This window comes from Microcebus murinus, chromosome 19 (assembly GCF_040939455.1).
Source record: "Microcebus murinus isolate Inina chromosome 19, M.murinus_Inina_mat1.0, whole genome shotgun sequence".
In the NCBI taxonomy this organism is placed as follows: Eukaryota; Metazoa; Chordata; class Mammalia; order Primates; family Cheirogaleidae; genus Microcebus; species Microcebus murinus.
In genome coordinates this window covers 36,050,864-36,077,277 of record NC_134122.1, presented here as the reverse complement: position 1 = coordinate 36,077,277, position 26,414 = coordinate 36,050,864, and the positions used below count along the sequence as shown (strand labels likewise).

General features: G+C 38.3%; 1 protein-coding gene across 1 annotated transcript in view; it reads left to right on the top strand.

Annotated features, from left to right (window-relative positions):
- LOC105870997 (S-adenosyl-L-methionine-dependent tRNA 4-demethylwyosine synthase TYW1) overlaps positions 1–26,142 on the top strand; it is a 176,878-nt gene extending 150,736 nt beyond the window's left edge. The window contains exons 15-16 of the mRNA XM_012764072.3: positions 6,015–6,182; positions 25,799–26,142. Of these exons, the coding sequence (XP_012619526.2) occupies positions 6,015–6,182; positions 25,799–26,020 (390 nt within the window). The 3' untranslated portion in view covers positions 26,021–26,142. The remainder of the gene's footprint in view (positions 1–6,014; positions 6,183–25,798) is intronic.
- The last annotated feature ends 272 nt before the right edge of the window (positions 26,143–26,414 follow it).

Below are 26,414 nucleotides of genomic sequence, written 5' to 3'. Positions count from 1 at the left end.
ACAAGGTACTTTCTGTAAAAAAAAATAGTCAGTATTATTTTTTGAAGGAAGATGGCTACTTGGTAAACAGTGTAATTCTTGATGGATCTTTTTTAGTTTGGCAAACTATTAACATCACTAGGAAACAAATAAAGCCTTCTGTCTATAGCTGAGATGTTATAACAACAAAGTTTCCACTTTACTGTTTTATCCCTGCATTCCACAATATTTTTGAGCTCTCTCCATGTGCCAGTCCTCATTAAAGCACTGGAGATAAAAAATTTGATATGAATGTGCTATTTGGGAAATGAATGTTTTGTTGAATAGGCAAAATCTATAAAAGTAAAATGAGCTACTTTGAGAAATTGTATAATTAAAAATTCTTAGATTAATGTATAATCTAATTACAATTATAATAATTTTTGAATGATGAAATATAATGTAATAGATAGTTTGTATTATATCAGGGGAAAGCATAGTCATGTCTTGTCTGTTGTAGAAGACCTGCAGGAGAAATCTCCTGCCTACAATGTCAGGTACCTGATCCACTGCAGGTTTAGATCACATGTTTTATTAACTTTACCTCTCATGTGTTTAGCAGGTTAATGAAGTGTCTTCCTTTTAAGTTGAAGTAGCAAAAGGGATATTTATAGAATATAGTATACTACTAAGTGGCAAAACAAATGTTAGAATAATATTTATTATTTGATTACATTTTCAACTGCATATGTTTATATGTATTTACACAAAGGTATAGAAGGATATATATAAAATTGTTAACCATTTTCTCTTTGGGAGAAAGGGAAGAAAAGGCTTATTCATTTTACTTTTCATAATTCTATATTGTGTGAATTATTATAACGAGTATGCATTACTTTTATAATTCAAAAGACTGAAATGAAATCAATAAATGGAGAAGGCATGCTTTCCTGTTCAATAGGATCAAACCACTTAATGTTTGAAAAGGCATCTTTTTGTTGTTTTATTAATTAAAGTTAAAATTTTCTAAAACAGAAGAGTTTTGAAAATAATAATAAACTCTTTCCAAAAAACATTTGATAAGAACTAGCAATATGGCAGACTAAGATAACCTCAAATCCCTCCAAAAATAAGTAGTTAGAAGTAAATATGTTATGAAAAACAATACTTTTAACAACATAGCTAATCTGTCAAGTCTGTAAGATGGACCTTTAGTGTGTAGAAGAAAGAGACCATCATAGTAATATTTCATGGTTACAGTAGACAGGGCTTGGGTTTAAAGGACAAAAGACTAGGCCCTTCCCCTTCAATGATAGGATGGATGAGGAAAAAATATACCCACTGACACAGTAACACTTGGAAGGTTGGTTCCTCACCTATGCTTCTGGTAAAAAGGAAAAGTCTCCCCATGGCCTAACTCTCAGTGGGGCTTGGAGTTCAAATTTATTAGTACCTCAGGGTCGTATAAATGTCCTCAAGATATGAAATTGATAATGCAAATTGGCCCTTGTTGGTTATGTGGCTGGAGCTCCCTGCAGAAGCAAACACAGTGCTCTATTCATATTCTTTGTATTTCAATTGAATTGCTTGTCTTTTTATTGTTAATTTCTAGGACTTTAAAATAGAAACACATGTTTTTTTTGTGTTTAGAATATTGTACTGAACTGTCTACAAATTACTCAATCCACTTTGAGTAAATTTAGAAATAGGGAGCATAAATGTATGCTCCCTATTCAACTTATTTTTCTAGCACTAACCTAATCAGACTTAGGAAACTCTGTCTTCCTTTTTCTATGTGTTCTCTACACAGTTTCTCTTTTGATGTTTGTGAGACAAAGGAAAAAAAATCACCCTCACTTTGACTATATAAGTTGTAGCAGTAATACCCTTGGGTCTGGAAGGGAGGCTGTCAGTGTGGGAGTGGTGTTGTGGCCAGTCGGTATCCTCAGCATCTCCTGTCCTGGGCGTGTGTGTGTACATGGGGCCTGGGGTCTCCACAGTCTGCACACACTGGAGTCTTGTGGGGAAGGGGGAAGAGCACAGTTTTGATACTTACCTAAAATGTGCACATGTTGCCTGGGACTGGTAACTTACCCTCCTTGAGCCTAAACTCCCTGAATATTAAAATTAGAATAATATCTATTTAATATGTCTGTTTTGAGAATTCAATGGGATAATGTACTCCTGGATTCAGTAAATGTTTAGATTATTTTCCATTAAGCACATTCATTTAAAGTAAATCAATGAGACCATTTTTTTTTATTATATTGATTTCTTTCATTGCCAGTCTTGTAAGGTATTTTTCTGTTATAGTCCCTGTAAATTAGCATATATTTTATCTTCATTAGGATTAAATAGGCTTTTATTTGCCAGTCTGAGAATCTTAACTACCATTATTTGCTTGCTTGTTTGTGAAAATGTATTTCATATTACAAACATCTGCCTTATTGAAAACTTTTATAACACATTCCATTTGTCAATGAAATACTGCCTTTGTATTCTCTGCTTAGCATTACACCTTGAGACTAGCAAGTGCTCAGTAATTTATTATCAAATGATTTAAAGCCACTTACTGTTAGCACTGTAAACTGTCTACTGTGCTCAATCCCTGCAGAAGGCACCTTGCAAAATGATTGTCTTAGCATAGCCTCACTTCCCTTTCTGCACACAAAGGTAAGAATATTGCCAGTAGTTCATGTACATAGAAGTACCTAATTGATGTTTATGAATTGTTTCATAATTATTAAAGAGTAGAAAAATCCTGAATAATATGACTGAAATTTTGTATTAGATCAGAAAAGAGTTCTGGAGCTTAATGTCACAAAAGAATAATAAGACTTGATCTTTCTTCATTCAGCACAGACTGGTTGGGAATACAGAGAACAAGGTGCAGCCCCTGTCTCTAAGACTCAGAATTCAGACACATTGACGAGGTGGGGGTTCCTGACTGGAGGGTAAAGAAATGATGGGGCATTTTAGCTGGGTAGGGACTAGATGCTGAGCGGGTGGTCCTCCTCTAGAGCCACCTGTGCTTGGGCAAAGACAAGGGCTCATTACTGGTCCATCGCTAGGACAGGCTTCAGAGCCAGGTGAAGAAGGCCTCATGTGCCATGCTGAGAAGCTTTGGCTGTTTGGTGGGAGAGCTATTAAGCATTTTTTAGAATGAAGAAGTGACATGTTTTGGGTATGTTGCTGAAAAAAAATCAGGAAGTCAACATTTCTTTTCTCATCAAACTATAGGGAACAAAAACCCAATTGGTCTAATTGGAATATCACATAGTCAAACTGCCAACATACTGCTCTTCCCACAGACTGTGAATCCCAAGGCAGATATTCCAAGCAGCCAATGAAAAAGCCCCCTGTCCCCATCTCCTAGGGAGTGTGATGCATCAGGAAGCTACCAGGTTGTAATGACGTGAGTTATGCTTTTCACTACAAACCCAGAGATGCATAAATAGTCCTGTCCTTCAGGAACTTTCTTTGGGTCTGCTTGTCACTACTCAGCCTGCAGATTCTGGAGTGAATGACTTTGCTTTATGATTGCCACATCATACCTGTCTGTTTTCCTGAATGGTAGGGAAAGAACTTGCTGCTGGCGATGAGTGGGGTAGGGGGTGAGGGTGAAGAGGATGAGAAGGTGGCAGACAGCTGTGATGTGAGGGAAAAACTGAGGATCAGCCATGCTCAGGAGTAGAGTCAGGGCAACTCTGCAGAAAACTGGAGTGTAGGATGAAGTAGTCGAAGCAGAGAACACTGGGCAGTGAGGGCTCGGGTTCCCAAAGGCGACCTGCAGTCTCATTCACTGAGACCACCTTCTGCCGAGGGCGTTTCTGTCACAGTGAAGACCCAGGCTTTGTGGTTGCCTCAGGATGTTACCCAGTACTGCTTCCCTCTGATGGTTTCATCTTGCTAAAATGAGAACTTTTATGTGAAAGTGCCTTGGAAACCAAAGCATCATATAATTGTAAGGAATTGTGAAATCCTAATAATGAACTGTGGCATTCATTCTGTCATTCTATTCCCAAACCAAATCTCCCCTTAATGTTTCATGATTTATTATGGCTGAATAAAAAATATTAAAATATTTTCAAAAGTTATTGTCATGAATATAAGATCTTATCTAAAACCTCTGTGTTTCAGTGAACTAACTTTTTTTTTTTTTTTGAGGCAGAGTCTCACTTTGTTACCCAGGCTAGAATGAGTGCCATGGCGTCAGCCTAGCTCACAGCAACCTCAAACTCCTGGGCTCAAGCAATCCTGCTGCCTCAGCCTCCCGAGTAGCTGGGACTACAGGCATGTGCCACCATGCCCGGCTAATTTTTTCTATATATATTAGTTGGCCAATTAATTTCTTTCTGTTTATAGTAGAGACGGGGTCTTGCTCTTGCTCAGACTGATTTCGAACTCCTGACCTTGAGCAATCCACCCGCCTCAGCCTACCAGAGTGCTAGGATTACAGGTGTGAGCCACCACACCCGGCCCAGTGAACTAACTTTCAAAATATTAAAAAGACATTCCTTTGAACTAGCTACTACATACATGGTTGTTTGTATAATTCACACATCATAAACAGTATTTAAAGTGAAGTAAAGGACATTTTTATGACTAATTCATCCTGTGAATAAATCATTTTCATGTTTTTTTAAGCATTTGGGTAAGTTTAGCATAGTTTTTCGGCCATATCTTAATGATTTTTTGAACTAAATTATTATTTGCTTTTTTTATTCACCTAAAGCTTCCACTCAGTTTAATGAATTCTCTGAATCACTGAGCAAATAGAGAAGAGAAGATTCTCTTGTCTATTATAATTAAGCTGGGTAGCCTACAGTTTATATTCCACAAAGGCCATCTCATTTAGTATACCATTAATCTTTTTGAAGGGCCATCTGGAGTAGAGCATTTTGCAGAGCTCATGTCAGTCCTCGGCTGATCCCACCTCTGTCATCAGCAGGGTCAGAGTCACTCTGCAGTGCCTATTTGTGGTTGTTTTTCTTTTTTTAATTCAGTGTCATTCTACCTCCTCTAATCTGTGTGTGGTGTGTGTCTGGGTATACATGTTCATGTTTGCATGTGTGTGTGAAAGAATGTGTGTGAGTGGTGCATGTGTCTTTTTATTTTAGTTATTCCCCACTTAGTAGAAGCATATCTAGGATATTCAAACCAGTTGTCAAGAAAGTTGGATTATGGGGTATTAAAAGAACCCACATCGTTAAGATACTCTTTATTGTTAGAAAATTAATCATTTATCACTGTGTAATTTACCAAATAAAGAACTTATTTAGGAAACTTTTGAGTCTTAAATGCCTGGGCTGTCAGAGTTCGAAAGAGTTAAAAGCCAATTTATCTTACTATAGTTGTACTTAAAAGGAATTTCTATATTGGTGAGCTGTATGTATGTCTATGTAAGTATGTGTAAAGGTATGTTATATATAGGCACAGATATATTTCCCTTTAGGCATGAATATACATTCATATTCAAAGTACATTATAAAGTAAGTATCTCCTTAAAGAATAGTTTCAAAAGGATCTCTTTCTGGCACTTTACAGAAAAAGTTTGCCAATCTCAATTATACTAGAATATGGAAGCTCACTTTATTTTCCCAGTGAATCAGTTAATTGGTTAGTGAATTTTTTTTTTTATTTTTTATTTTTTTGGCCTTATTTCTATACTGGAATGGTTAGTGAATTTTTATGGGTGTCTACTATGCCCCCATTATTCTACTAGGAGGTTATAAGCCCTCAAGAATTAATCTATCATAGTAAACAATAATCTGAATGGAAAGATATGCTATTGATTTGGATATATTATTGTGACTAGACGGCATAGATGGTGACACAGCACAAAGCACAGGTTCTCAAGCCCCTGCTGTCTTTGTCACTCACTATTTTTATGATCTCCTAAGCAAATTTTATCATCTTTGTATCACTTTCTTCACTTTAAAATATGGATTGGACTGGATTAGATGACCTCAATAAGCTTGTCTGGCTCTGGAAGTTTCACTCTGTGATTTCAAGTAGGTCTGTAATCATCTCTGACTGTTGCAATGTTTCCACAGGGTGTCACCTACTGTGGAGAAAGTTCAGCGAGCAGCCTTACCATGGCCAATGTGCCCTGGCATGAGGAAGTGGTACGGTTTGTTCAGGAGTTGGTGGAGCTGATCCCCGACTATGAAATCGCATGTGAACATGAACATTCCAACTGCCTCCTGATAGCGCACAAAAAGGTAAGAATGCCTCAAACTTGCATTCTTCTGTCCCCCTTATCCTTATTGCTCCTTTCTTCTCTTTTCTCTTTATTTTCCCCTTACTTTGTTACAGTCAAATACCTGCTTGTTTGCTACCTTTATAAAAACACACATTAAGAAAGCCCTAAATTCTGTCTGTTGTGTTCATAAACTCTTTTTTGTGTGTGAAATTGCTTCTTTTTTAGCTTTCATCTAGACATCTTGAAGTGCTTTCTGGTTTGTAATTTTTAGAAGGTTTGTGCTAAAAAAACAAAAGCAAACACCCTTGTAATAACCTCTAGTCCTTTCCTGGAACAAAAAGGAAAAACTAAAATAGTAAACAACCCTCAAAGAGTTTCTAGCTATCAGAAGAAATATCAAGGTATTTATCAAAGTTTAGATTACTTTGAGTCTTGGCATCTGGATAATTTTTTTGGGGATTTTAGTTTATGAGAATATTTCCATTTTTTCCCCTTAAGCTTAGCTTTTATTAGACAGGATAAGTACATAAATATGTACTTTTCTTATGTCTTTCTTAAGTAAATAATGGCTAGCAAAGGAAAAATCCAGTTCTTGATAGAGGTGGGCTGCTAAAGTGGTTTATTAATTTTCAGTTCTAGAAATTTTCTGTGTTATTTCTTTAAATATTTCTTCTTCCCATTATCTCTTGTCCTTTGGAACTTCAATTAAACATATGTTAGACCTCACTGTACTTTCTGTCTCTTGCCTTTTCATTTGTATTTTTTATTCTTTTGTCTCTACATACTTCATTTTGGACAGTTTCTTTTTTGATTTATATTCCAGTTCACTAATTCTTGCTTTAGCTGTGTCTGGTGTGCTATTAAATGCAACCATCAGTTTCTTAATTGTATATTTTATGTCTTCACTTATATAATTTCTGGTTGGTTTGTTTATTTCAAATATGCTATGTCATTTTGTATAATTTCCAGTTCTCTACTAATTTGGTGAGTGCTTAATATGAGATAGACAATGTGAAGTGTATTTTTTAATCCTCACAACAACCATAAAACATAGGTTCTATTGAGATCTCTACTTTATGGATGAGAAAACTGACACATCAAGGGATTAAGTAACTTATCGAAGATGCAGCTGGTAAGCAGTAGAAATGAGATCTAAGCTCCTGCATTTAACTCCAAAGCCTACATTCCTTTCCTTGCATCCTTCTTTCCTTTTCTTTTCTTTTGAATTTGGAAATTATTTCAGATTTACAAAGGGCACAATAATAAAAATGGTGCAAAGAACATAGATTCACAAATGCACCTGTTACTAATACTATTTTCTCCCACTTGCTATATAATTTACCTCCTTTTTTTTCTCTCACTTGCACTCACTGTCTCTTCCTCTCCTCCCCCTCTATCTCCCTCTCCCCTCCCCCAAACAAATACACACATTTTCTTTTCTGAGCCATTTGAGGAAATGTTACATATATCTTGAAAGTTGTTGAAGATATGTATTCCCCATGTCCTGTTCACAAGAATGCCCAAAGTGAATAACTCTTCATAGCAAAGAAAATCTTCTGTTATGACCCAAATGAAGTATAAAACCTTCCTCGAGTCAATAGTATCAGTTGATTAATCAAAAGTGATTGAATAGTATATAGTTTCCTTTTGAAGTATTACCTGAAGTTGTTCTGTTAAGCTGAAGGTTAATTCATGTTGCCGATAAGTTATGGTTCTCCTTCAAAAAGGAAATTGTTTCTACTTTGAAATGTTATCAGGTCTAAGCATCCTACAACTTCGTCAATGCATTCTTTCACAATCTCTACATCACTGAATGACTACCCCCCTCCCCCGAGTATATAAGCTACTTTATAAGTTGTTTCAATGGCATTATTTCCAGGTCTTATTGCTGTTTGAAAGAATTGTCTTTGCTTTTGCTTTTGGCCTTTTAATTTCTGCAGTATAACCTTTCAAGCCTCTCCCTCTAATTTAAAATATTTGTGGTCCTTATGAGTGTATGCTGATGAGCATAGTGTTTCTTTAATGTTGATATTGCAGTATCACAAAGCAAGCAAATCACATTATCTTTAGCAGAAACAAGATAATATTGCAATTCTCAATGCTCATTAAAAAGCTGTTTTCTCCTTCCTCATTCTCTTGGTCTTATTTGACATGATGGGCTCTTAAGCAGACAGAATTAAAAATACTACCAAGCTGTGTAACTATTCACAAATTCCACTTCAAATGGAAACTCAGTGCAGTGTTGTCCAAAGCTGATAACAGACTGGTATACTTGACCCCATAAATTCTCGTCATCCAGCCGTGGTGTGGTAGTGGTGCCAGTTGAGGGGAGGGAGCAGTGATGGGGAAGGGTGGTAGTGGAGGGGGTTAGAGTTAGAACTAGATCATGAGGCCAGGCACGGTGGTTCACGCCTGTAATCCTAGCACTCTGGGAGGCCGAGGCAGGCGGATCGTTTGAGCTCAGGAGTTCGAGACCACCCTGAGCAAGAGTGAGACCCCGTCTCTACTAAAAATAGAAAGAAATTGATTGGCCAACTAAAAATAGAAAAGATTAGCTGGGCATGGTGGCGCGTGCCTGTAGTCCCATCTACTCAGAAGGCTGAGGCAGAAGGAGAGCCCAGGAGTTTGAGGTTGCTGTGAGCTAGGCTGATGCCACGGCACTCACTCTAACCTGGGCAACAAAGTGAGACTCTGCCTCAAAAAAAAAAAAAAAAAAAAGAACTAGATCATGAGTGTAGCAACCGTCAATTTAACCCTTATAGTTTACTAATTGTAATTGTGCCAGTCAATCTGGGAGGATTATTTCATTGAAACTTACTTTATTCTTTGGTATTTTAAATATGTTCATTTAAAAAATAAAACAAAAATATAAAAGACAAACAAAAATGTATTAATAAAAATGAAAGGATTTGTTCTGTAAAATTTGGTTTCAATCAAAAGGCTGCACTTTTAAGGACCTAAAAGACCACATGTGGCTTTAAGGCCACAGGTTCCGCACCTCTGGTAAAGATTATTCTTAAAATAAGCTATAAGCTATGGGCTCAATTTGGCCAGCCACAGTTAACCAACCCCTAGTCTAGGTCAGATAGTACATTTTGTTCTCATGTCTCTTAAGTCACCTTTCTTTTTTTTTCCTTAACACTTTAGCTCTGTTTACTGTTATTCCCAATTAAGTCACCTTTCCTCTGGAATACTTCCACCTTTCTTTGTCTTTTGTGATATTGATATTTTTAAAGAATACGGTTTACTCCCTCCCTTTCTTTTAATAAAAACATTCCTCATTTCATATTTGTCTGATTTTCCTTGAGGTTAGATTGAGGTTATGCATTTGCAGACAGAATACTGCATTAGTGATGTGTCCTTTTTAGAGTGTCACACCTGGAGGTACAGGATATCCCCTCTCCCTCATTGATGGTGATGGTTTTGTTCACTCAGTCACGGTGTTGCCCAATTCCTCTCTTGTATAATTACTTTTTTTTCTCTGTTGCAACTAATAAGCTATCTTTGAAAAGGCACCTTAGGGCAATGCAAACACCCTGCTTCTCACCAAAATTTCCCCATAGTTTAGTATTCGTGGGTGGTTCTTGCTTGATGGAAGTTTTTATTAATTGTAAGCACAGTCACAGTGAAGGACTGTTGTGTTGTCGTTATACCAAGACAGCCACAAAGGAAAACTGAATACCAAGTCTTTTTACTTTAAAATAAGTATGGATTCATAGGAAACTGCAAAAATTATACAGAAAGGTCTTGTGTACCTTTCACCTATTTTTCCCCAGTGATAATGTCTTACATGACTATAGTACATTATCAAAACCAGAAAATAGACACTGGTACAGCCCATAGACCTTATTCAGATTTCACCAATTTTAAATGCACTCATTTGTGTGTGTGTAGTTCCATGTCATTTTATCATGTATAGATTTATATAACCACCACCATGATCAAGATACAAAACTATTCTACCACCACAAAGATCTTCCTCATGCTACTTCTTTGCAGTCCAGCCCACCCTCCACCCCAAACTATCCCTAGCCTCTGGCAACCACTAATCTGTTCTCCATCTCTGTAATTTTCACAAGTCGACTCTGACAATATGATAGCTAGTTTCTGCTTTCTTTCGATTAATGTTTACGTGGTATATCTTTCTCCATCTTTTTACTTTCAGCCTACCTGTGTCATTATATTTGAAGTGAGTGTCTTATAGGCAACATACAGTTGTTGTGCCATCTCAGTCTCTTCTGCCAGTCTGTTTTAGAATTCCATTTTGATTTGCATGTAGTGTTGTTGAGTGTATCTCTTTGTGTAGCCTTTTTAGTGGTTGATGGAGGTATTACATTATACATATATATCACAGTCTACTGGTGTTAACATTTTACCAGTTTCAGTGAAGTGTGGAAACTTTAACCTCTTTTTAAGTCTCTTTAACCTTCCCTCATTTATAATATCTTAAATATTTCCTGCACATGCATTGAAAACCACATGGGATAATGTTATGATTTTTGTTTCAATCATTAAATATAATTTAGAAAACTAAGAGTTTATTGTACTTACTCATATTTTTACTCATTTGGTTGTTTGTTCTTTCTTCCTGATAAACCAAGTTTCCAATAGAATATTCCCCATCTATTTGAAGAACTTCCTTTGGCAATTCTTTTAGATCGAGTGTGATGTCAACCACTCCTCTTAGTTTTCCTTCATCTGGCAGTGTCTTGATTTCTTCTCCATTTCTGAAGGATATTTTTGCTAGGTAAAGAATGCTGAATTGACAATTCTTTTCTTTCAAGACATCCTTGTGGCTTCCCTGGTATTTGATGAAAAATCGTCTGTCATTTAATTGTTTTTCTCCTTTAGGTAAGATGTTGTTTCTCTCTCACTACTTTCAGGATTTTTTTGCTTTCCAGATACTTAGTTTTCAGAAGTTTGATTACAGTGTGTCGTGGCCTGTATTTGTTTGGCTAGGATTTCTTTGAGTTTATTCTTTTGGGGGTATATTCATCTTCCTTAATCTGTAGGTTTATGTCCTTCATAAATTTAGGGGAATTTTCAGCTATTGTCTTTTCAGATACTTTTTTCAGCCCCACATTCTTTCTCTTCTCTTTTTGGAACTCTGATGACACAAATGTTAGATCTTTTGTTATGGTCCCACAGGTACCTGAGGCTTTGTTTGTTTGTCTCGACTCTGTTCTAATTTCAAGTTCGTCTGTCTTGTGTCTCTTCCATATTGCTATTGAACTCATTCATTGAATTTTGTTATTTTGGTTATTGTATTTTTCAGTTCTAAAATTTTCATTTGATTATTCTTTTCTTTTTAACTTTCTTTTATTAAATTGTTTCAACTGTGTTTATAATTGCTCATAGAGGCATATTTATGATGATTGTCTTAAAATCTTTATCAGACAATTCCAACATATGTGTCATCTTGATGTTGGCATCTTTTGATTGTCTGTTTTCATTCAGGTTGAGATTTTCCTGTTTCTTAGTATGACAAGTGGTTTTCAATTGTATCCTGGACAGTTTGATTATTATGTTCTATATAAGACTCTGGATCTTACTTAATCTTCTGTTTTAGCAGTCCTCCTCCTTTGACACTGTACCAGTGGGGATGAGATGGGAGGGCATTACCTCATTAATATTCAGGTAGAGGGAGAAGTCCAGGCTCCCCTCTGGAAACCTTGGACTGGAAACCTGGATTTTACCTTGGGTTATCATCCAATACTGCCTTTCTTCTTTTGTTGACCAAATTGTCCCAGCATTGGCCATTAGGAGCTCTTTCAGTTGGCTCCTATGTTTCTTTAACATACTTTCATCAGTATAGGTCTTTATTTTGAGTACTTCCTTACTTTCTGGCACTACAAGATGCTCCAGGTTATCCTATATACAGGCAGTCTTGACTTGTATGATAGTCTAAATTATGATTTTTTGACTTTACGATGGTGCAAAAGCAGTACACATTCAGTAGAAACTATACTCTTGCAATATTGTGCAGTGGCAGGGACCCACAGCTCTCAGTCAGCCACACCTTTTTCAACTTAATGTTATTTTCAACTTACAGTGGCTTCATTGGGTTGTAGCCCAATTGTAAGTTGAGGAGCATCTATATTTCCTACCCCAGCCCTGTCTATCAGGAGCCCTGGTTCCTTATGTTGGAGAATGGTATGAAAAACCAAGATCTGGGTGAAGGTATGCTTGTTGGGCTGTCTTTTAGGCCAACTAAGAGCTCACAGAGCAAAGAAGTATATGTGTATATATATATTTGTGTGTTTCTATCTGTATCCATGTTAAGGTATACACACTGACATCTTAAGCTCTAATTCACCACCACATGGGTCATTCTAACCTCCTCCTCTTGTTTATCTGTAATTCCTGCTCCAATGGCAAGAAACTTGGCTCCCACTGTCAGTCATCGATTTACTTAATTGTTCAGTTCCAGTAGAGGTATTTCAGGGTCGGAATCTCTCACCCTAGAAATATAGTGTGATGTGCAGTCCCTTTGCCTTTAGTCTTACAGATTCCCCTCATTTCCACAGTGATTTGGGTCATCTCCCTTACTTCTCCACCCCCTTCAGTGAGTTCATTTCATACATTGGTAATATGGTTTCATTCTCTTGCTATAGTCTTCATTCCTTCCTGGGATCCCCTGACTTCTTGAATTTTTTAAAATTTGCATACATTAGGGTTCAGTTATTTGTGCTATAAAGTTCTATCGATTTTAACAAATGCATAATTCATTATAACAGTATCTCTTAGAATAATTTTCTGCCCTAAAAATCCCCTGTGCTTCCCCTTTTCATCCCTTCCTCCAAACACGGAACTCCTGGCAACCACTGATCATTTTACTGTGTTTGCAGTTGTTCCTTTTCCAGAAAGTCATATAATTGGAATTGTACAGTATGTAGCTTTCCGATTGGCTTTTTTCACTTAGCAATATGCATTTAAGATTATCTTGTGTCTTTTCCTGGCTTGATAGCTCATCTCTTTTTATTGCTTTGTATAGATACACCACAGTTTGTTTATTCGTTCATCTATTGAACATCTTGGTTACTTCCAGTTTTTGGGTGATTATAAACAAAGCTGCTATAAACATTCATGTGCAGGTTTTTATGGGAATATAAGTTTTCAAGTCAGTTGAGTAAATACCTAGGAACGTAATTGCTGGATCACGTGTAAGAATACTGTTAAGCTTTGTAAAGAAACTGCCAAACTGTCTTCCAAAGTGGCTGTGCCATTTTGCATTCCATCCAGCAATTACTATTCCTTTTGCAGTACATCCTTGCCAGAACTTGGTATTATCAGTTTTTTGAGGTTTAGCCATTCTAATGGATATGTAATGGTATCTCACTATTGCTTTAATTTGAAATTTCCTGATGAAAAATGATCATGAGCATCTTTTCATATCCTTATTTGCCATATGTACAACTATATTGAGGAGTCTGTTCTGATCTTGTGCCCATTTTTTAAATTGTGTTGATTGTTTTCTTATTGTTGCATTTTAAGAGTTCTGCATTTATTTTGGGTACAATTCATTCATCAGATATGTGTTTTGAATATATTTACTCCCGGTCTGTGGCTTGACTCTTCATTCTCTTAATTGTGAATTGTGCCTTTCTCAGAGCAAATGTTTTTAATTTTAATAAAGTCTAACTTACTGATTTTTTTCATGGATGCTGCTTTGGTGCTGTATCTAAAAACTGATTGCCAAACTCAAGTCACCTAGATTATCTCCTATGTTATCTTCTAGAAGTTTTATAGTTTTATGTTTAAGTCTAAGATTTATTTTGTAAGGTTTAAGATCTGTTATCTAGATTAATTGTTCTTGCATGTGGACATCTAGTTGTTCAAGTTCCATTTACTGAAAGAACTAACTTTTCTCCATTGAATTGCCTTTGTGCCTTTGTCAAAGATCAGATGACCATATTTGTATGGGTCTACTTCTGGCCTTTCTATTCTATTCCATTTATCTGTATGTGTGTTTTTTTTTACCAATACCATGCAGTCTTTATTTCTATACCTTTATAGTAATTTTTGAAGTTGAGAGTATCAGTCCTCTAACTTGTTCTTCTTTACTGTTAGGTTGGCTGTTCTAGGTCTTTTGCCTTTCCATATAAACTTCAGAATCAGTTTGTCAATATCTACAAAATTGCTCTCTAGGATTTTGATTGGGATTGTGTTCAATCTACAGATCAAGTTATTACTAGGTAAAATTGACAACATAATGATATTGAGTCTTCTAATCCATGAACATGTCATATCCCTTCTTTTTTTAGATTTTCTCTGATTTTTAATCAGAGTTTGTTGTTTTCTACTTATATATCCTGTACGTGTTTTGTTAGATTTATACATAAGTATTTCAGTATGTTTTGATGCTAGAATATGAATGCTATTGTGTTTTTAATTTCAAATTCCAGTCATTCATTGCTAGTATATAAGAAAGCAACTGACTTTTGTATATTAACCCTGTATCTTACAACCTTGCTATAATCACTTTTTAGTTCCAGGGGGTTGTGATTTTCGGGGGGTTTCCAACATATATAATCAAGTGGTGGTTTTCCAGAGCATTTGCTGATGTGAAATAACAGAAGATGGTTGTTCTCCAGAGAAGTTGTTTTCTGTTGGGCTAGTTTTATCTGACTTCTCAGAATGTGGTCTTGCAGATGCTGAGGGGCTATATGTCCTTCTCTGGTTGTTCAGTACTCTTCCAGTTCTCTAGAACAAGCTCTTAAAAAAAAAAAAAAGTTAAGCCACAGGTGGTCAAGGAAGAAGCAAGCAATGGGGGCAGCACACCATTGTGTGCAGTGATGTTTTTATGTTAGATGATTCACTAGCAGTGCCATCCTTTCAGATACTTGTTTAGGTGTAGCCATAAAATACCACTTTCTTGGTTCACTTTTGTTTGTTGCATCCCACTTGTTCTTGCTGGATATAGTTTCCTTCTCAATAAACTGAGTGGTAAGCTTAGTCTTTTTTCTCCTCTCCAAAACATATTTATTTCTCTCTCAGTCTTGAATGATAGATCATCAGGGTAGAAGACTCCAAATTGAGGTATTTCCTCTTAGCACTTTGAAGATATTGCTCTTTTGCCCTCTAGCATAATTTTTTCATTATCTTCTAGCATCTTTCATCACTGATGAAATGTGTGATATCTTTTCTTTATTTTGAAGTCTGCTGATAAACTCAGCAACCAGTAACATTTATTAAGGTTACTGTGGGAAGCACTATCTATGGATTAATTCATTTAATAAAACCTTTTGAATTGTAGATACTATTTTCCTCATATTCCAAAGGAGGAAACTGAGGCTTTAAAGTCTTATCTGAGGGCAAATAGGCACAGCTAGTATTCAATCCCAGATGTTTCAAATGCAAAGCCTACTTTGAACAACTGCATTGCACAGAGAGGTAGGGAAAGAGAAGTATCCTTTGGGAACAGCATGTAGATTGTCCTGTCTCAGTTCACTCAGTGGCAATCTCTTGGTCTCCAAGGTAATCAGCTCAGAGTTTTGCCAGATTTAGGACCTTGTATTTGATTAGGCACTGATCACAGAGGCTCTCTTCCTTGATATATAAACTTGTAATCCATAAAGGGAGATAAAGAAGAGCTGTCACCTCCCTACACCCTCTCATCTTGGAATAAGAGGGAAATTGTGTCTCCATTTAGGTTTTGTGCAGTGTTCTCTTAACAAAACCTACTGACTGAATGTTTTTCCTCTTGTGGTACATGTGAAACTCACCCTTTTCAGAGGCCTGATTGTTCCCAGCAGCATTTGCTTTTAGAGAAATAGCAGAGAAAACTGGCACTTTGGTAACTCTGCTCAGAGGATTTAGCTCCACTCCTACAAAATTGGAGATTAAGATTGAAACTTCAGAAAATGAGTTTCCAGCTAAAATTTTTTTTTTAATTGCACTTGGATATATCTAGAATTTAATCTTATTATTGTAGTTTTCTCTCTCAAAAAGGGTTCCACAGGCAGCTGTTGCCAGGTACATGCTACTTAGCACCAGTAAACCCAGAAGAGGGCAGCAGCACTGCTTGGCATGCCACCATTGCAGGCTGCCAGGTGCACTCTGCAGTCTGGCTGTGTGATCTCTGACTCCTCTTACCCAGAGAACAGACAACACAGTCATAGCTACTACAGGCAAGAACAAAATTTATAAATCTGGGACATTCAAAGGTGCCACTACTGTAGTACTCTTTTTTGTTTTTTTATTTCAAAAATGACCTTTCAGTATTCTAAAATTACTTCTCCCTGGAATTACCCCTGGACTTCCTCTACTCCTACCCTACTAAGATTATGCTTTTGAATTATGAGAAGGTCTGGCAGCCCCTCCTCCTTTAGACAGTACTTCCCCAGCTGTTTGGTTTGTAATTATGACTGAATGTTTGGAAGACCCATCTAGAAAAAAGAGTACACAAAAGATGATGTAAAAGCTCTTAAGAGTACAAAAAGGAAAATAATATGTATGATTCTTTTTATTAGTGCTCTTTTTTATTTTGCTATTATTGCATTTTGTCCATTATGCAAGGACTTTCAAATATGGTTACATAGCAGAGGATTAATGTTACCCAAAGAAAGGGCTGCCCTTTTCTCTCAGCTTCTGGGAGGTGATCTCTAAGCTCTTGCAATGTCCTGCCTGATAACAGTGTCTTTGTTTATCTGTAAGCCTTGGGCCACACCAGCCAGTCTGTGCCAACCATATGATTTAGTATAGGGAGTTTGGGCCCCACAGTATTGGCTCAGCCTCTAGAGGGGCTGGAGACTAAGGTCAGACACATAGCAGTCAGTCACATTTAGGTGACTAAGCCCCAATAAAAACTTTAGAAGCCAGGGCTTGGGTGATGTTAGGTTGGCAGCACTCCATGCATATTGTCACACATTACGACCGCACTGGGACAGGACAACCGGAAGCTCTAAGCATGTAACTCTCCTAGGCTCCGTCCCATGTGCCCCTTCCCTTCTCTGCTTTTAGTCTGTGTCCTTATCCTGTAATAAACTGTACTGTAACAGCTTTCAGAGAGTTTTATGGGTCCTTCTAGTGAATTGTCAAATCTGAAAGGTGGTCTGGGGGAGCATTACACTAGTATATCTGTTTTCAAATCCCAGTTTTACTGTTTCTCCTTTTCCTTATCTGCAATAAAAGAGTAGCTCTGTTTTATGAGATGATTGAGTTGGCTTAATGAAGTATATAAAACATCTAGAATCAATCATGCGTTGCCTATAGCAAGCTCTTAATAAAGGCTTTTTCCTAAGGACCGAACATTTGATTTTTAAATAAAGAATAATATAGTATCACATGGAGGAATTATTCACACAAAACACCTCCAATGTTGATATTAATAAATAGCTCTTGATTTGCTCTTTTTTCAGCTCATATATAGGATTTTTTTCTTATTTTAACTCCTAGATGTGTAGAAATATGAGGCCTTTGAATGATTAGAACTTTTTCGGTGACTATACAATATTTATAATTTAAAAGCTGGAACAACCTTCAGCAGAGCATGGTTGAGACGGGATGGGGGCAGACCCAATGACAAGAATTTTTGTTTGTGACATTTGAGCTTGAGGTAGCTGTCGATCACCTATCTAGATGCATCTACATAGAAGTTACAATTGAAACTAATGGGAAGTCAGTCTTAATCTACAAAAAATGAAGCAACCTGCTTGCCTACCTATCAGGAACCAGTTAAGGTAATGGAAGGAATGTCTTTTAATATTACAGTTCTGTTTTTAAAATTATTTTGTCAGAAGGGATGGAATCTGTGTAAATAAAATCTAACCATTCAGAGGCAGAGCAGACTGACTTTAGAGGTCTCCATAAGCAGCTTTGGGCTCCCCTGCATTTGCCTTGAGACAATGTTAAGGTCTCTCTTGAGTTGTGCTTAAGTAGAGAAATAATTGATAGCCAGCATGTCCCTCAGTGTGCTTGTTGTTTAGATTTTATCCTGAGAGAAGTTAAAGTACCCTAAGAATATGGAATATACAGATTATTTTCTGTAACTTTTAGATCAGTTAAACAATGGGGCTTCACTTATAAATATTGTACATAAAATAAGTCCAGGGGTTTAAAATAAAAAGGTCTTTTTGCTCTCTGTCCCAGAGGTACTTGAAAGACACAGTTATTGTTAGTTCTGTCGTTTCCCAGGTTGAAAGGTAACAGATACCATAGGGTAGTGTAGTGACCATGGGCTCTGTAATCCCCTCAAAGTTGAATCTTGGCCTTTCTGCTTACTGAGGATGTGACCTTCAGCACATTTGTTACTTAGCTCTTTTGGCTTTTGCATTCGTTTTGAAAATGGGAATCTAACCGCAGCATGTTTGTTAAGTGGATTGCACAAAATAGAGAACCAGACATAGTGTCTAGTTCAAGTAGCACACTCACAAGTATTTGTCACTACCATTTGCACATGAGTTACCTCCTTGCCTGCATCCTACATTTTTTGACTTAAATTTTTAATAAGATGCCTTTTACTTTCTTGGATGGATGCAGTCACTACTCTTTTAAACTTTACTTTTAGTTTTGTCAACACTTCACATGAACAGTTTAGAGAGTCAAAGTTTATTACAAAACAGCAGTTCCTTGTACCCTCCTCAAACACAAATGTACCTCCATTTTCCCCCATCAAGTGATAACGACTTTTAAATTTTCTAGGTGATTCTTTTGGTATTTATCACTACATTGCTGAATAACATACTTATATTGCTGCTGTTCTTTTTTTCCATATTAATATTTTGCTCATTATCTCTTCATTGCGTGCTATGGAATATGAGGATCGAGATCTATCCTCGAGCTCTATCTATTCCCTCAATACTCTTTCCCATTCCCGGCCCTCCCAACATACCCCTGCCAGAATTTTACTTACTATTCTTTTTGGCATTGATATGGCCGTGTGAGTACTGTTCGCCCCTGAGCCATGATTGCTGTCTTTTTCTGTCATAACCTTTTGGTTTCTTGAAGGTAATACATATTTTAGTTTTTCTTCATCTAGCTTTTTATGTTCTTAGGTTAATTCAATTTTCAAACTCTCTGCCATTGTCTATATTGCCTCTCACACTTTCAAATGTGTTGGATTTTCTATCAGATTCTTTTTTCTATCAGATTCTTTTTAAAAAAAGTCTGTCCAGAGGCACTTGCTGACCCATTGCCCTTGGACAGTTCACTCTCTGCTGGTTCACAGCTGTTATCTGGGCTCTCCAGCTCCCTCCTGGGAAAGATACTTTGTGTCTGGGATCCCATGTTTCTTTCTTATCTGTTTCCTCATTCACAGGAAACACATGCTCCAGTAGATTTCTTAGAAAAGGTTATGTGGGAGGTACAGTTTATTGAGACTTTAAATATCTAAAAATGTTTTTATTCTCCCTACACGTTTAGTTGATGGTTTTACTGGATTTAGAATTCTAGGTTGGAAAATCTTCTCCCTATGAGGTTGGAACCACTATTTTTCAGCTTTCAGTGCAGTTGTTGAGAACTCTGAAGGCATTCCGATTCGTAATCCTTTGTATTAATATGTGACCACCTTTTTCTTGTTAGATTTTCTCTTTGTCTCCATTGTTTTGAAATTTTACTGTTCTGTGTCTCAGACAGCATGTCTATTTTAATCCATTATAGACACCTTTATTCTGGAAACATGACATTCACTTGTTAAAATTTTTCCAAAATTATTTCATTGAAGATTTTCCCCCTTCTATTTTTTTCTTTTTTCTTTCTAGAACTCCTTAAAAGAAAATTTTTAAAATTGAGTCTCGTAAGTCTCTTATACTAATCCTGTGATTTTAAAAAATATTTTCTTTCCTATTTTCTATCTTTGTGTCTTTTTTACTGTACATTCTAGGTTCTTAGTTTTGTTTTCTTAACTTTTTCATGAATTCTTCACTTATGCTCCCATATTTTTAAAATCTAAGGGGTCTCACTCTGTTGCCCAGGCTAGAGTACAGTAGTGTCATCATAGCTTACTGCAACCTCAAACTCCTGGGTTCAAGATATCCTCCTCCCTGAGCCTCCCAAGTATCTGGGACTACAGGTACATGCCACCACACCTGGCTAATTTTCTATTTTTTGTAGAGATGGGATCTTGCTCTTGCTCTTGTTCAGGCTGGTCTTGAACTCCTGGCCTCAAGCAATCCTCCTGCCTTAGTCTCCCAAGTGCTAGGATTACAGGCATGAGCCGCCATGTCTGAACTTTTAAATTTTTTGAATGTTCCTTTTTATAGCATGTTTTTTTTAATGAACATAGTATCTTCTCTCATTTCTCTGAGGATATCAGTAATAGTTGTTTTAGTTTAATTCTTTTTTATGTGTTTGTTTTTGTCATTTTTCTCCCTGCATAGGGTTAGTTTATTCTGTTATTCTTTTTTATTGTTATTTTTTATCTCTCTTTCATGTTAGAAGTTTTCCTCAGATGCCTGATGGTCATGGGTTATCTGCTCATATTTGGGAGACTACAGGCATACTGGGAGTCCTTAGGGTGTGAGCTTGACTTTATCTTGGAGTGATCTAGCTGGGTCATTTCCTTCGGGAACCCCAAACTTAGTGTCTCTCAATCTGTCCTCTGGGGCCAATCAGAAGGGTCTTTTCATTTTCCATAGCTTGTACAGCCATTGGTGGCTTGGAAGCAGGAAGGGGAATATTTTCAGTTTGGTAGCCCCTGCCTCAGTTGTACCCACTATCCCATAGACCAGCAGTCCCCAACCTCTAAGGTACCAGGAACTGGCTTCATGGAAGACAATCCTTCCATGGGGGTAGGAGACGAGGTGGGGGTAAGGGGGAGGTCCAGGATGACCCAAGCCCACCACATTCATGTGCAGTAGTCAAACCTCTCTGCCAATGACAATCTGCATTTGCGGCCACTCCCCAGCGCCAGCAACCCGCCTTCCCAGCTCCACCCCAGATCATCAGGCACCAGACTCTGAAAAGGAGACACAACCTAGAACGCTCCCGTGCTCAGACCACAGTTGGTTCTCGCTCCTATGAGAATCTAGTGCCGGTGGTCTGACAGGAGGCGGAGCTCAGGCAGTGATATGAACATGGGGAGGCCATGGCAAACACAGATGGCTGCCGCCCACCTCCCGCTGCAGGGCCCGACCCCCAACAGGCCTCGGACTTGTACTGGTCTGTGGGCGGGCTTGGGGACTGCAGCCATAGACCATAGATCCTCCCTTATATTGTCTTCTGAAAATAAACCTCCAGTCTTCTGTTGGGTGTAAGGCAGGCAGGTGCTCAGCTGTGTGTATATGCACAGGGTCAAGAACTTGAGATTCCAACCATTTCTTAACGGAATGTGAACCTGCCTTTGGATTTTTTAGGAGAAGTAGGTTTGGTGCCTCCTCAGTCCCCACTTCTGGGGGTGACCGGAGCAACCAGTTTCTGAGCCTTTGAGGAATTCTGAAGCATAAATCGGGCTGAATCCTGGATTTCTCCGTTTGCTAGCTCAGGATTCAGCTCTCTTGGGCCCACTAAACCAGTTTGCTAATCTGTCATCTTTTCAGCTTTAAAACTTTGATGCTCTTTTCTCCTCTCCTGATCTCTTTATTTTTATATTATATATATATCTTTTTTAAATGCTCTGTGATTTTAATGGGTTTGCAAGAGGAAGTAAAAGTAAATCCATGTGTTTAATCTGCCATCTTTTTTTTTTTTTTAAGATACGGTGTCTCACTCTGTCACCCAGACTGGAGTACAGTGTAGTCATAGCTGGTGTAGTCATAGCTCACTGCAGCCTCCATTTCCCAGGCTCAAGCGATCTTCCTGGATCAGCCTCCCAAGTAGCTAGGACTATAGACATTTGCCACCACGCCTGGCTAGTTTTTGAGATTTATTTTTCATAGAGATGAGGTCTTGCTATATTGTGCAGGCTAATCTCGAACTCCTGGCCTCAAGCAAGCCTCCCAAGTTGGCCTTCCAAAATGCTGGGATTATAAACATGAGCCACCATGGCCAGCCAGCATCTCTTAAAACATTTACATAAGCACCTATGTTGTCATTATTCTGTTTAGTGAAATTTTCTTGTGTGAAATAAGAGAACACAATGAGAAGGCCCTTTGCGCAGCAGGTAGCGGGAGCCCATACTGGCTCATCTGGCCAACAAGGCCACAGAGCCTTAGCCGCCTGGTTTTATTTGGTCAAGGCTGTACCTTATTGGGCTTATGGTGTGTTTTTGAGATCATCTTTGACCTTTGAGTCTATTTGTAACTCAGTAGATTTATTTCTTTCCTTACTATTGGATTTGAAGAATTCTTGAAACACGGTGACCTCGTGTCTCAGAATACTTAACCTCAGATTTTATGATTTAGGGTTTCATTCCTCTGTTGATGCAACTGTCATTTAGCACTATTTGTCTGTCAGTCATACCAAATTTTGCTCTTTCAGCTTCTGCCTTTTGCATGAAGCAGTTTGACTTTTTCTGAGCTATTATTATTCAATGTGATTAGTCTCAGACACTGAAGGGGCATATATCAGTTTTGTCTTTTGGGTCTGATGGCTCAACGTTAATTTTCGAGTACCTTACTGTTCTGCACTGGGTGTTTGTGTCCCCCCCCAATTCCTATGTTGAGGTACTAGCCCCCAGTGTGGTTATATCTGGAGATGGGGTATCTAAGGAAGTATTTAAGATTAAATGAGGTCATCAGGGTGGGGCTCCGATCTGATAGGGTTAGTGTTTTTATAAGCAGAGACATCAGAGAGCTCACCCACTACTAACTTCCCACGTGCACACCAACAAAAGGCCACGTGGGGCATAGCAAGATGCCAACCGTCTGCAAGCCAAGAAGAGAGCCCTCACTAAAAACTGAATTGGCCAGAACCTTGATCTTGGAATTCTAGACTCCAGAACTGTGAGAAAATAAATTTCTGTTGTCTGAGGCACTCGGTGTGTGGTATTTCGTTATGGCAGCTGAGCTAATACTCCTGCTTTCTGCACATCTACATCTTTGGTCTTCCAGCTCATTTTCTTAGACATTAGGAATCAGAGTGGTCAGTTGTCAGACTTTAGCTTACACTTGCCATATCTGTGCAACTGCTTTCCTCTGTTTTAAACCAGAGTAGAGTTTTAGAGTCAGAAGAGATAGTTCTTCTAGTATAGAAGTTTTCTATTGGCATTAGGAGTTAGGAAATCAATTTAATGGCTTACAGCCAGCAGTGTGCTTAAATGAAATGCATTGCCTACAGGTTTGTAAGGGTGTGTGTGTATGTGTGTGTGCGCGTGTTGTGTTGTGTTGTGCATGTACTAGTTTGAGATATAAAATGTATACTGTAGGTTGTGGTTAAAAAAAAAACATTTAAGTTTATTACTCTGGTCCACACTAATCCTTTAGTCCCTCTTAGAATATCCATGGTAAATCATTATTGGTAGAGTCTGAGAGAGAAGGAAGATCAGGATTATGGACCAGAGGTTTCAAACTTCAGATCTAGACCCCAAAGGGGGGAAATAGGGAAGAAAAGAATATGGTCATCTGTTTCTCTCAGCAAGCAAAGCAGGGAGCCCCAAGAAGACCATCCTACAGGGCCATGCTTGGGCCGTGATTTGTCACATCTTTCTCTATACCCCTGAGGTGTACAACCTCACGTGCTGTACATACCATGTTGTATTATAATTATTTTTTTAATGTCTATGACTAGGCCAAGTTCATAGTTGGCACTCCATAAATGTTGATCGGAGGAAGGAATAAATGGCATCAGTATTGGCCTCATTTTAATGACATACATGTTAATGCCAGGTCTACCCCTGTGCTAGTTAGGAAGTCACCCCCATCCTGTTGAGTGTGTCGTGCCATCTGGGATGAATGCACTGTGAAGCAGTCCGTTCTAGTCTGTGGAGCCAGTAGCAGCAAATTCTCCTCATGTCTCAAGATGTCAGCAGAACAGGTGGAATTTTAATTCGTTAAAGCTTTGTTAAGAGGTAGGAAAGAAGGGGCTAGGCCCTTGCACATCCTAAGAGACAGCAGAAATTGTTAAGTGCGATCTGTTCAGAGAGCCAGCAGTGCAGGTGTGGGGTGGAGCGAGAGGTACCTGCAGAGGCCACCGCAGTGTGTTGCTGTCGGGCAAGTTCAGGTGCAGCGAGTCCTGTGGAGGGGAATTGTCACAGCCCAAAGGGATTCGGGAAGACTTCGCAGAGCAAAGGACGCGGGAGACCTGCCCGAGGCATAATCTATGGTTCGTTAGACAGAGGGAGCAGCATGGGAGTCACATGAGCGGGGGACAGCTCAGGAAGGGTCCGACGCAGATTCCATGTTTAGAGTTTCTCTTCTAGATAATGGGAACCTCTGCTGCTGCTGCCGGCGTAAGCTCAGGCAGTCTGTAGAAGTCAGAAGATTAATCAGTTGAAAGACTGTCACCTAGTCCCTGAATGAGGGCCTGTGTTAGGGCCACGTAGGCCACTGGTGGCAGAAGTGCAGCTCAGGAAGCACCAGTGGGGTCTGGCCATCTTTTGGATGCAAGAGGCCAGGGCAAAGGAGGTCACCTTTGCCTCTGCAATTTTGAGGTTCAGTGCCTGGGAATGACAGTGATTTCTTCCACAGTAATAGGGAGCAATTCAGGGACAGTCTATCTTGGCAGGGAAGATAGAAAGAAATAAATTTTACATCTAGGGTTGTAGAGTTCATAGAGCCCTTGAGGCACTATTTCAAAGAACGGTCTAATTAGAAGAAAACTCATAATTCATAGATAGACTAATTAAACTTTTCCATTTATTTGGCATTTCCCTCCCTCTAGAGACCTCTTAGCTGTTGGGTAAAAAAAAAAATCAGATGTCATTTAAATTCAGCACATTACAATATTCTAAGTCCAGGAGCCTATACATTTTCAATATTTTTTTTCAGCTAGAACAGGGAATTGTTACTTAACTTGGTTCATAGAGATACTCAGGGATTTTTTTAAGCACAGTGGCATGACAGAAATACTTGTCTGTTTATAAGTCAACTGCGTCAACATATTAGTTAATACATTTACACAAATGCATGCCAAACAACCAAACAGATGCTCTAAAGGCCTTCACAGTTCAATTAGCATTTTCTTTAGCGCCTCCTCAACTTCCCTTCTGTTTTCTTAATTCCAGGTCATTATTCCACAGTGACTTTTGAGAAGCAATTTTCTTAACAGAGTACAAATTGGATTATTCTCTTTTATTGAATTGAAATTCTTAATGAGGCTTTCCACTAATGAGATATTGTATCCATGTTAGGCTAAAAAGGTTAGTTTGAGTCATTTAGTTACCAGTTCGGAATTAGAAGTCATTGATTAAATCCTCACTAATAACTCAAGCAGTTTAGTAAGGAAAGGGGCTCCACCAGGTGCTGCTAACATAACCATAAAAATTCGTAACAGATTAAAAAGCAGCAGCAGCAGGAATTAGAATTAACCTGACCATTAACACATGGTCACATCAGAACATCTGACCCTCTGTCAGTGGTGTCATGCAAAGTAGACTTGACTTGTCCCCAGGTTCAGCAGGGTGGCAGTCCCAAGGACAAAGGCGCTCCTGTTGACTGTGGTGCAGATGGCTTTGATAGGAAACCGTATCTGGAACAGTTTCTGTAATATGATAGGGAGAAAAGATCAGGCTAATCTGTGATTTTTTAAAAAAATAATTATTTTGTATTTTTTCTATGGACGTTTTGACTTCTGATTTGGCAGCTTTTTTTGTCTTTGCAGTTTAAGATCGATGGAGAATGGTGGACGTGGATCGATTACAACCGCTTTCAGGAGCTCATCCAGGAGTACGAAGATAGCGGCGGATCAAAAACTTTTAGCGCAAAAGATTACATGGCCAAAACTCCTCACTGGGCGCTATTTGGTGCCAATGAAAGAGGCTTTGATCCCAAGGACACAAGATATCAGAGGAAGAACAGAGCAAAGGATATTTCTGGATGTTGAGATTATCTGTCTTCAGGATATGAAAGGACAAAAACAGGATGGCCTCAGAAGGTTCTTGGACTCTACTGCAGTCTTCCCAAGGACAAATCACACAACTTATATTTCATATAAAGGAGACTGGAAGGCAAAACATGAGACACAGAGATGGCATCCACACTCAGAATGCTTGGGACACAGCCCGACCCTCCGTTACAGAGCTCAGTCCCTCTCCTGCTTTTCCTTCTGAGAGGAGAATTGTTTTTATGGGGGAAGAAAACGATCATTATGAGAATATAACTCAAAGTTTTGTATTGCAATTAGTAAGGCTTGCTAGAATGCTGTTCATGAGAGTGTTATATAAGGAATGAACACCCAGGCCTTGTGGCCTTTCAGGCCCCTTGGCTTTCCGTGGAGT